The 11,444-nt window shown below is 38.5% G+C and overlaps 1 protein-coding gene across 3 annotated transcripts in view; it reads left to right on the forward strand.

The window, feature by feature from the left end:
* The window catches only part of LOC134136880 (probable acyl-CoA dehydrogenase 6), an 88,003-nt gene that overhangs the window by 62,943 nt on the left and 13,616 nt on the right, over positions 1–11,444 (forward strand). For all 3 annotated transcript variants that reach the window (XM_062569130.1, XM_062569131.1, XM_062569129.1), the window contains exons 5-6: positions 4,422–4,589; positions 9,457–9,630. In XM_062569130.1, the coding sequence (XP_062425114.1) occupies positions 4,422–4,589; positions 9,457–9,630 (342 nt within the window). The remainder of the gene's footprint in view (positions 1–4,421; positions 4,590–9,456; positions 9,631–11,444) is intronic.

Consider the following 11,444-nt stretch of genomic DNA (forward strand, 5'->3'; position numbering starts at 1 on the left):
TTCAGTCATTTTTCTGTAGTGAAAATGTCTCTGAATTGACTATTATTTTATTCAGAGCTAATGAAGAATTCACCATGCCAAATGTATGAGCTCTGTGTTTTGGTCACTTTGCATGAGACTACTTGTCTTGTTTTGGTGTACCTGAAGCCATGTGTATTTGAACAATTAAATATAAATGGGTAATGTAGATAAAGTTAAAAATATTTCATCTGACTGTCGTTTCCAGGCTTCGAGGGGAGAGAATGACAAGAAACCACTTTTAGGGATTTTGCTCTTTGAACACAAAAGGGCTAACCTGAACACAGCTTTCCTACAAATTACAGTGACAGCTTCTTCCCACGGATAAAAACAACTTTGGCTGAAGTTTTTTTGGTCGACCAAACTGAGCCCTCTGTCTACCTTCTTGAATACTTGTGTGACCAAACTCATGTTGTTTTCTCAAGACAGATAGTTTCAGTGTTAAAGCAGAGACATAGCAAAATGTTTTCAAGAGTGTTAATGGGGGTAATGTAATAATGGGATTAAGTCTCTTTCTGTGATCCAATACCATTTTCCTTTCTAATTAATTAATTTTGCTCATAAGAAAAAAACATTGCATAGTTATAACCTTATTTTAATTAAAATAATTTGAAAATTGAAATTTTCTAATGTAGGAAACACAGCATCATTTATTTTAATATCTTTCTAGTTTAATTAGGTGATTATCAAAACTTTCTAAATACGATTTTAATTTTTTGATGCAGTACTCTAGATAATAAGTGACACAAATATTCTTTTACTTGCATGTTGTTTATCTTTTAGCTTAATTGGTATGATGTAGTTGGATTAAGACAATTAAAGAGAAATTTGGAATGGAGAATTTTGAGAAGATATTGCTCAATTTATCTGATAAACCTAGCTTGTCAGTTCAGCTGAGGAAAAGACTGTAGGATGAAAAGATGTTGCTTTTTCACCTGCCATGATAGATCTGATCCCTGGTATAATTTGAGAAATCAGCTTACAATGCTTCTAAATGGTAACTAAATGGACAACTTATTCCTCAGTTTATATAACTGTGTAGCTAATAGTCACATCGGGAAAGAAACTTTCTATGTTTCAAGTTATATCTTCCTGGCAACTGCACCAAATAACCCGTTTCATCTATACTTCTTCAGCATAGATATCTTGCCCCATTCCATCTCACTGGAATTCAGTCTTTCGGCTTTTCTGTTTTTTAGGCTGTCTTTCTGGAGCACAAGTGACCAGAATTGCACGTGACGTTCCAGCTGTCTGTAATGGCATAAATACTTCCTCATGCCTATGTTTGATTAATGTATTTCTGTTTTTCTTGCCAAGATCATTAACAGAAATACTCAATAGGTTTCATCCAAAGGCTGATTTCCAAGAAGGAACTCCATTAGTACATCCCCTGAATGCTAGCACTTCCTCTCTTAAAACACCTGATGTGATCTTCCCTTTGCCATGTTTCTTATCCACATTTCTACTTTTATCTTAATTCTCATCCTTGCAAAATTTTCACTAATAATTACATAGTAATAATATATTAGTTAACTAATAACTAACTAGTAATATCATATTTTAGTTGGCTTGGGTCCAACAAGGTCTGTTTCCTATTCTGGTTTTCTCTAGAAAATCCAGTTTCATAATTAGCAGATCAGGTTAATTTGAGCTACCATTAGTAAACTGAATTCTCTTTTCTTTCCAAATGTATGCTGAAGCTGTGTAGATTACTGAAACCAACAACCTCTTCTTTATTACTTTTAATTTCTAAACACTCCTTCCTGTCAATGTCATGCTTTGTCAGCTACATTATAAACCATTTTCTTTCTTCTTCTTCTTCTTTTTTTTTTTTTTTTTTTTTTTGTGTGTGTATGTGTGTGTGTGTGTGTGTGTGAAATTGCATGGGAAATATTTGCTTTGTTTTGAGCCATCCTGTAGAGATGCCTCATGTTTCTCCTCATTTTACATGTGGCTGAAACATTTTGGTTTGCCTTCTCAATCTTTTTGGATTTTGTCATTGCTCATCTATGAGGTTTTCACTCGATCTCACTTGTGGCATTTTCTTCATTTTTGACTTAAAGGATATATGTTGACCATCTCTGATGGTAAGATAGACCTTAAAACTTGAACCAACCTTAGTTTGTGTCCAGGTTTTTTAGATGTATGCCTGAACTCAAAAGCCCAATGGAAACTTGAGTCCACATGATGGTACTACCTGACCAAGTATGTCACAGTTTGGACTGTGAACTGACCAGCCCCGGCTGCCTAGTTGCCACTAGATGTCTCATATGCCTTTCACTACCTTGTGGTCTTTTGTGCAGGGACAGGCACAGCACGCCCTGTGAGCTTTTGAGATATAGGCAGCACAGAGCCAGTGGTGTGGACATGCCAAAAATCACTGCGGAGCATTCACTGACGTGGCCTTTTCCCAGAGTCATGCTCTATCAGGGAGAATAGTTACAGTGAAATATTCCAAAGTTTTTTCACAGTAGTATCCTTGAGATTGAGTCCACTTGACTTCAGTAAATAGTTTTGTAGATTTTCAAAGCCTGCTGTATTTTAAATATAAAACTAATTTATTGACTTAGTCATGCTTCCTTTAAGTTAAAAAGAATCAACTCATGAGTTGTTTTAAAATAGTTGTTTCTCAAGTATTTGAAGCAAACTGTCAACTGTCACATCTGGGAGTATTTGGGCACTCCCATTAGTAATGGCATTTGTTCTTTAATCTGTATGTGGGAAGTTAGTCCCCTGTGACGCCGTACTTGCAAGTGCTGCTTATCTTTCTGATAGCATCGCAGCTCTTGATGTTTGCCCTCAGACCTTCCACGAGACCTTAGCAGCAGCTGTGCAGTGGTTGTTCCAGAACAAGGGGATTTCTGATGTAAATCACTCTCTGTATGCTCCCATCGCCTTTTACCTTTTTATGCTACTTTGGTACAGTGTTGTATTTCTTACTCCAGCACTTATGTCCTCCATATATTATTTAGTTTCCATGTATATGATTGCCTGGGGTCTGTGTCCATGTGAAACCAACACCAGTACTTGTGATTACTTTATTTTGTTGGCCTGCATTATTATGCAGATTCCACATCAAGTCCTTTGGACAGATTTGGCATAGTTCTTCTGTATTGCTGGATGGCTATTGTTTTTATCAATATCAGTATTATCTCTTTGTCTTGCTATTCATTCTTGTTCTCTTGTAAGTTCCTTTATCCACAGCTCTGTCCACAACTCCCTTGTCTTATACAGTTATACGATTCTCTCCCACTGCTTTTCCCCCAGCTTTTTCATTAACAGATTTCCTTTTCACCAGTGGGAACTCAGTTCCAGGTTAGCAATGAGGTTTATCTTGTAAAGGAATGTCAGGTTCTTGAGTTTGCTTTGTTTTGAGTTTAGAGCCTTTAGGAAGAAGTTTCATGTGCAGACTGAGGGGGGTTTGTGTGAAGGTATGACCAGTTGACTTAAATGTGCCTGCCCGCTCCACTTTGCATCTGACTCTTACCCTCCCAGGTCTACTGACTCCCCTCAGTAGATTTCATCAGTTCAACGTGGTAAAATGCACTCATATGGACTTTATCGTCCTGTTAGATTTGCAAGTGCTGGTTGGTTTCTCTCTTACCCTCACCTACTTATAGCTAGGCATGTATTAGAGTCTCCCTCAGCTGAATTTTAGTTCAAGAAATTCAATTTGCAATACTTTTATGACAACAGTTCAGAGGAAAGAAGCCAACCCTTGGAAATCCTGCTGAAGCATATATAATAACTAATGATTCGCTCCTGCTGTCTGTTGCATCTATGGCTGCTTAAGGGTGATGTGGACACTAATGAATGAAAATAACATTGTTTTTTATGGCATGGTACAAGTAGGAGTGTTTAGAACTCTTTCACGTAGAGATGTTAACATTTAAACTTGGGCCCTGTTAAAGTTTACTGGCTTTAAATTATTACACCATTCTGACCTAGAACATGCAGGAAGTGCACGTACGTATATCCTTATGCCTACACGCATATTGAGGCTTATGTTTGTTTAAGTTGGGACTCCATTAGTCACTGAGGAGGCCATTAATTTACACAGTAGCAGAAACACATAACAGAGCGCCTCAGGCTGAAATACTTTCAGCCTGAGTTTTTGAGGGTCAAATTTACTTACAGAATGCTTTCTACTTTCATCCACTGGAATGAAAACCCCACCTTAAAGGAGGGTGAGAGAAGCTATATTGTTTCCTTGGTTTGTTCAAAGTGGGTTGTACGAAAGGTCTGCCTCTCGCAGCCTGGAAGGCTTAGAGGACTTGGAGGGCTTAAAGTGAGGGGTGGAAATTAGCCATCTGAGTGCAACTGTATGACTCTACCAGTCATTCAGGGGTCAGCTTATCCCTCCTTCACAAGAATAACCCTTAATTTCCTATGTTCTGAAACAGATATCAAGACAACAGCTGTGAGAAAAGGCGATGAGTACATCATAAATGGTGGTAAGATGTGGACTACATCGGGGTGCCAAGCAGACTGGATGTGTCTTCTGGCAAATACCAGTAAAGGACCTCCCCATCAAAATAAATCTCTTATATGTCTGCCAATGAATCTACCTGGTAATAACATAGAACTCTTTTTCTTCTAATTTGATATTATTGTCTTTTTGTGTGTGTGTACAATACCAGATTGGAAAGTGTTTGAGAGAAAGTACACTCGTAAATGCTCTGCTAAATTCAGTGTTACACTGTCATACAAAGTCGGTTCCAAAAGGCAATTATACCTACATTTCCACAAAAAGGTGGGGAACAAGAGGAAACGAGCAGGAAATTAAATATTTTGCAGACTTCAGCTTCTGGTTCCTAAATAATTTTATATGGAGAGTTCTTTTTGCCAAAATAACTTTAGAGAAGTTGTTCAGATACGTTTGCATGGGAGTATTTCATAACCTTCTGTGAAAAAGTTCAACCACTGCCAAGGACAAAATTAATGTCTTAAAGAAATCATTACAAAGAGAGCCAAAAACATTTTGAAAATTATAACATCCAACATCTTTCACTTTTGAAATTCCACAAAGCTTCTGTCAGTTTTTTCTGTCCCCAAAAGACAATAAACTGCAAACAGTACTCAAAATAAATATTACATTATTTACATGGGGAGCTTTTGCTACGTGCGACCTGTAAAATATTCTCAATTTATCTTTCAAAAATAGCGTTAAATTCTTTTCTTTTTTGAATGAGAATTGGTGAACAGAATATATATTTTTCGATAACATAAGATGTTTATGTTTGCTGTCCCGTTTCTTCACAAAATGTTCAAAAGTGATGTTCAAACTTGTGAAAATAAGAGGATAAGGAGTTTAGAAATTTCAAATTTTGGAAATGCATGGAAAGTACCTTCCAAGACAATCTTAATCCCACATCCCTGTACTTGCCTCCCAACAGCCCATGGGAAGCATCTCCCTTGCTCAGACTGGGACTACTGACCAGTTGTATTGAATAGTAGAAGGCTGCCAAGCCATGCTGTGATTGCATTGAGATGAGGGCCCTGATCTTCCTCAGGTAACCGTGCTGCTCCATCCAACCTGGTGGGCTTGCTGAAAAGAAATGCAGGTATATCCAGGATGCCAGCTTCAGTAACAAATGATATACGAGTTAAATGCAGGCCTGAGTGAAAGCCTCTACAATTTTGGAAATAGGGGCTTGTTTTTGAAGTATGGACTAGGAGTCTGAGTGAAGAGCCTGATGAAATGGAGCCTGATCTAAGAGGTACAAGTTTCAGTGCTACAGACCACATAGGGTCTGTTCCTGAGTTGTCTACGCAGCTTGCAAAAGTAGGGTATTATATACATAAAGGACATACACTGTATTTATTGGCTATCAAAATTTAGTTTTGAACAGTTTTAACTCATGCCTGCTTGGTTTTCAGTGTTCTTGAGGAATACAAAACAAAACTGGATATCCCTAACTCTGTCTTAATTAAGGGGACTTCCAGTGAGTTTTCTAATTCCCAAGTTTTCTAAATCATTGTGGGAGAAAATTGTGGTAAATATGAGGAGAAAAATTGCCTAAGCCACTTGAGGCTGATGCACAGAGATGTGGAAGTCTTCCTAGAAACATAAATTGTACTCCTCAAAGTATGTATGTTTGTATTCTTCTGTGTGATGAAGATGTGAACCTTCAGAAAGGTCACTGTACAAAGACTGGTGAACTTCTGAAATGAAGTATTAAGGTGGTTGGTTGTGCTCAGTGGGTAAGATCATATCAGAAGTTAGATTTTGGGGGAGGGGGAAGGAAAGATTTGAAAAAGGCTGCCATTTGACACAGATATGGGAAGGAAGCTCCAGCTGTTTTGATACATCCTAAGGATGTCTCTTTGCCAAAGATCATGTTCTTTAGAGGGCAACAGACCAAGACTGTACAGGAAGTGTCTAGGCAGCATCACAGAATGATGCACGATTAAGCGTCTATAGACGTAGGTATGTCAAAGCTCAAGAGTGAGCACAGTGGAGAACGAGCGTGTTATGTCTGACTAACTGCTGCGGTCGCTCATCTATATGGCAGGGAAAGGAAGGAATGCACAGCGCAGCTGCAAAGCATTTGTTGCCAGCAGCTGGGAGGATGTGAGAGAGTGGTTCAGTATTTTTCATGAAAAACATAATTTCATATGTGCATAATGTAATGTAAAGAAAAAATCCCCAAAATTCCAAATCTGAAAGTATTAACTTCAACAATCAGAATTTTATTGGAGATCTGAAGTGAGCTTTGCTACTTCTAATTTTAGGTTTGTACAGTGTCTACTTTGGGGTAAAGTTAATGATAGTCTAGTTTTGACAGACACTGCTGAGTGCATAAAGGAATTTGGATCACTATGGTGTGGATGTACAAAAGATAAAAATCAGGCACTTACCTTGCTGGATTGAGATTTGTGGGTTATTGGATGGCTTGTGCTTTAATACAAATGCCAAGATTTATCCAGGCAGATTTCTACTGCTGCTGGTAATTTCTAGTGTCTAGTAGCCACTATGAGGAGAATTAAAATAGTCAAATTAAGTAAAGGAAGATTTTGATTATAGCCAGAGAGATTATTATGTTTCAGTGTGTTCAAAAAAGAACGCAAGCAAAGTGTACGCTGGCAGGAGAGGAGGCACTGTGCGAGGCTGACCCAGTTTGGCCTTTTTCTGAATGAGAAATGTGAATTAATCTACGAGCAAGCGAAACTGATAAGGCACAACAAACGAGGACTGGGGCTATATTTAAGAAATTCAAACACATAACCCATTTATAAAAAAGAAAAATATAGATATGAGAAATCATTAACACATTAAGCTTCTCTAACCAGAGCGTTAAGAGTTGTCTTTCATAGCTCCTGTATATGAGTGTTGGGAAATACACACTGGGATTGGTTTAGCAAAATAAAGAACTGCTAACCGTTGCACGTGTTTCAGCAGAGTCCTCGGGAAAGTGCCCAGTGAAAAGAGCACTAAGTAAATCTTCATATGGGCTAGGAGCAGCGATTACATAAAAACGGCTGGAAGTAGACCAAAGGCGTGATCACTGAGAGTCTCAAAGAAAACAAGTGGTAATATTCCACTAGGAAAAGATGTTCCAGAAATCATGTGGGCCTGTAAATGGTTCAGTGCATACTTGGTTTGCTCTGATTTTAATAGAGGAAAAAACCACAAATGCTTTTTGGCCCGAGTGGATGCAAATTGCTGGATAATTTTCAATCCAAGAGTCAAAGATTTTTATATGGCTGGCTTGATTATCTTTCTACATTGAACAGGTACCAGAGGAAGTATTCACAACATAATTTGCTTGTATATTGCCTTAAGCAGTCACTGTTGATGAAGAAAAATACTGAGTGGAAGATATAGAAGTCGATGTGGACTGAGAGTAGTCTTGGCATTTGGAAACAGTGTCAATATTTCCTCTCTAATTTGCTAAGAGATTAAACCTTCTATACCTTATTCAGTGCTGCTGCTGAGGATAAATTTAAAGGAAATGACTGCCAGCTGCTCCTTCCTGCAAAACTAAAGTAATGCTAAAATCCATGAAAGATAGCAAGGAATGAATAAGTGCAGAATGGGACCACAACAAGCTGTATGTTAGCCAAATAAGCTACATTACAAACTAGTAGAGGATTGCAAAAAGTAGAATAAAGAGGGAAAAAATCACATAAATCCTATTTTATCACAAAACTGATTAGATGACCATGTCTGTAGGTAACAAAATGTGTTTTTTGTTTTTGTTTTTTCTGCAAAAGACATATATGCTGATTTGGATGATTGTTTTTCTACATACATTGACTTGGCAGATGTAATCTGGCTGTAGGCCTCAGTTTACCTCTGAAGCATTCTTAATTTCCACCTAGAATTTTCACGCCTTAATCCCAGAGAAATAAGGAGGTGAAGACTGATGAAGATTTCAAGGAAATTATTACAAAATCTGTGGATGTCCGTTCAGCCTTCATGGCACAGTGATAAACAGCGCTTGCATCTGAATTATAGCAAGCAGAACTTGTAACAAGGAAAAAAAACTCCATGAAATTGCATCTACTTGGTGTGATTTTGTAGCTGAAATCTTTTGTGGCCAAAACTGAAGTGGTTTTGAGGTCTCAGTGGAGATTCCAACAGGATTCTCTACAGTTCACCTCCAACAGGCCATTGCACATTGGGTGGGAATCTATTCTATATAGGTAAGCCTGTGGGAAAGCAACCCCCCTCTGCAAGGATGTCCACATGAAAACTCGACAGGAGTGAATCGTGACCATTATAATCCCTTCTGTGACTATTTAAATGGACTAAGTAGTATATTGTAGGCCATAGTTTAAACAAAATTTGCAGTTGACTTGGAACTGCTGGATGTTTGTATTTGTAAATTTGAGTCTAACCTTTTTATCATTAGGAAAGAGAGGTGTGTGTGATTGTAACTCTCTCTTCTACAGGTCAGTACAGAAGATCAGAATGGGGTAAAAGTGAGAGGGTAAATGTAGGAGAGAGAGAGAAGGAAGAACTCTTTAGTTTAAGTTTAAAACATAACTCTGTCTGTCATTGTTAAGTATTTCTTTACTGTTTCACTGCAGCACAGGCATCCAACAAGTATTCTTAAGTTGAATTCCAGAATTTGATTATAGTGCATTAAAAATCAAATGTAAGCAATCAAATAGCACATGATTTCAAGAGATCTATGAGGTAGGATTATTTCTGGTAGCAAATAATTTTCATTTGTGTACATTCTGAAAAGTAAAATCTTTACAACTGCATATTCTGATTTGCTGCTTAAATAAAAATAAATTCTTAAAAATAGGTTGTGGGCTCTTTTGTTCTTAAAGCCTAAAATACTTTCATATTTTCTTAAAGGTGTACGTTCACTGCAGCTTTGGCATACATCTTAACATGTATGCAGCTTCACTGCTTTAAAAATGCCATACTTGTACCTCCAACTCCTACATTTTGTTGCCTTTCTAATATCTCTTTTTCTTCAGGCATTCACGTTGCTAAAAAGATAGACAAACTGGGCATGAGGTCATCGGACACAGCTCAGATCTTTTTTGAAGACGTAAGAGTCCCCAGCAAAAACCTCATCGGTGAGGAAGGAATGGGTTTTACATATCAGATGTTGCAATTCCAAGAAGAGCGGCTGTGGGGAGTAGCCACTGGTAAGTCGTAAGTCATCATTTGCGCTTCTGGGGCCTGACTGGGACACAGGAGTCACTCTTACAGAATGACTAATAGCACTTTCGTTTTATTGTAAGTTACACCTTTTTTTTTTTTTGTTTTTTTGTTTTTACAATCTGTCACAGCCTGGAAACTCAGAACCTTCCCTTTCTGTAGGAAAACCTGAAATAGAAAGAGAACTATCTGTGAGGCATCATAAGGGCTGGTTTTGCCTTGTTTCTTCCTCTTGGTGCCTTCTGCTGATAAGAAAATGCAGCATCGTGCTATGTGGGCTGCAAATGTAGAACAAAGTTTATCAAAATGCTGACATGAAATAGGTGGATGGGGACTTTTCCTGTAGCACAGTCAGTTTATGTTTATTCTAGATTTTTAAAAATGAATTGAAATGGCAACTTTGTTTTTGCAGATCTGCTGTTTTACCTCTGTGCATATTGGATGTATGCAGTACCTCATCCAATTTCTTTTCCTGAAGTTATGCTGTCACAGAGTTCTTGTTCTTCTGAACCCAGGCCACGCTCAAATCTGGATATCTGAGACATCCAGATTCTGGATATTCCAGATTGCCAGACCCAAGTCTGGATTGTCCATTCCAATTTTTTTCTTACAATATTTACTGCTTTAATTGAAGTATAATGGGGTTCAATGGAAGAAGATTGGTGGTCTTTACATTTTAGAGTTGTATAAATATTCTTGCCATATTTGTACTCTTTCATACATACCTTATCTGTTACTGTCTGTGTTGTTTGAGAACTAGGAACTGTAAGAACTGATTTTCTGATTCAGTAACCAAATTTAAGAAAAAATAGTATCTGTTATGACTTGGTCTCAGGCCAAATATTTTGGAGTTCAGATATTTAAAAAATGTTTTTGTTTTCAGCCAAAGTTCTTAGTTCCACTTGAGCTAAATTGTAAACATGGGGCAATTTCAGCAAAGAACAAGAGATTAGACTTACAAGGGATGCCATTGCAGACTCTGGGAAGATGTGGCATTACTGCTGGTCCTGCTTTTGCACACTGTTTAGGATACTTACAAGGTGGGGGTCAAACTCTGTTCAAATCTGTCTGCCTAATATCGAAAACATGGATGGGAACTGCTATATAAAGGGAAGTGCTCTAACCACAGGTTCTAAGATGCTCTGTGAGCAGTCAGCCTCTCCTGTTCTGCTTTGCTTTCAAAGGTAAATGTTCCATGGAGCAAGGGCTAGAAGGGGTAGATCTCTTCTAGATGAGCACCTTAAACGCTTGGCCATCCGACTACAATTCAGGCATTTTCTCTCATACAGGGAGCCTTTTGTTTTAGCATTTCTCAAATTTGTCCCCATATTTAGATTGGACTGATTCTGGATGTCTAGAAACTGCATGCAAGCAGCTGTGGCCCGTGCAGAGATCAGCCCTCCAGAACGTGTCTAGCAAGACTGGTGCTTCTGGCAGCATCACGCTGGCTGGGCCGGCCCAGGTCAGCAGAGCAGCACCCAGGTTGCAGGCCGCGCACTTGTGCTGAAGAGCTGCTTACACAGGGGAGTAGCTCTTCAAACCAAGATCTTAGCATGCCTGGCTTACTCTGCAAGCAGAGCTCATCCGTGTGGTGCATATTCAGATAGCAATCTCAGTTTGAAGGGACCTCTGGAGGTCAACTAATTCTGCCTCCTGGAGAAAGCAGGGCTGACTTCAAAGTTAGATCAGGTTGCTCAGGGCCTTGTCCAGGCAAATTCTGAAATCTCTAGGATAACAGTATTCCTGCCTAGGACATCTTAGGCAGATATGTAGCAAATCTGGTAAATAGGGTACAATTAAA

This window comes from Rhea pennata, chromosome 2, assembly GCF_028389875.1.
Source record: "Rhea pennata isolate bPtePen1 chromosome 2, bPtePen1.pri, whole genome shotgun sequence".
Taxonomy (NCBI): Eukaryota; Metazoa; Chordata; class Aves; order Rheiformes; family Rheidae; genus Rhea; species Rhea pennata.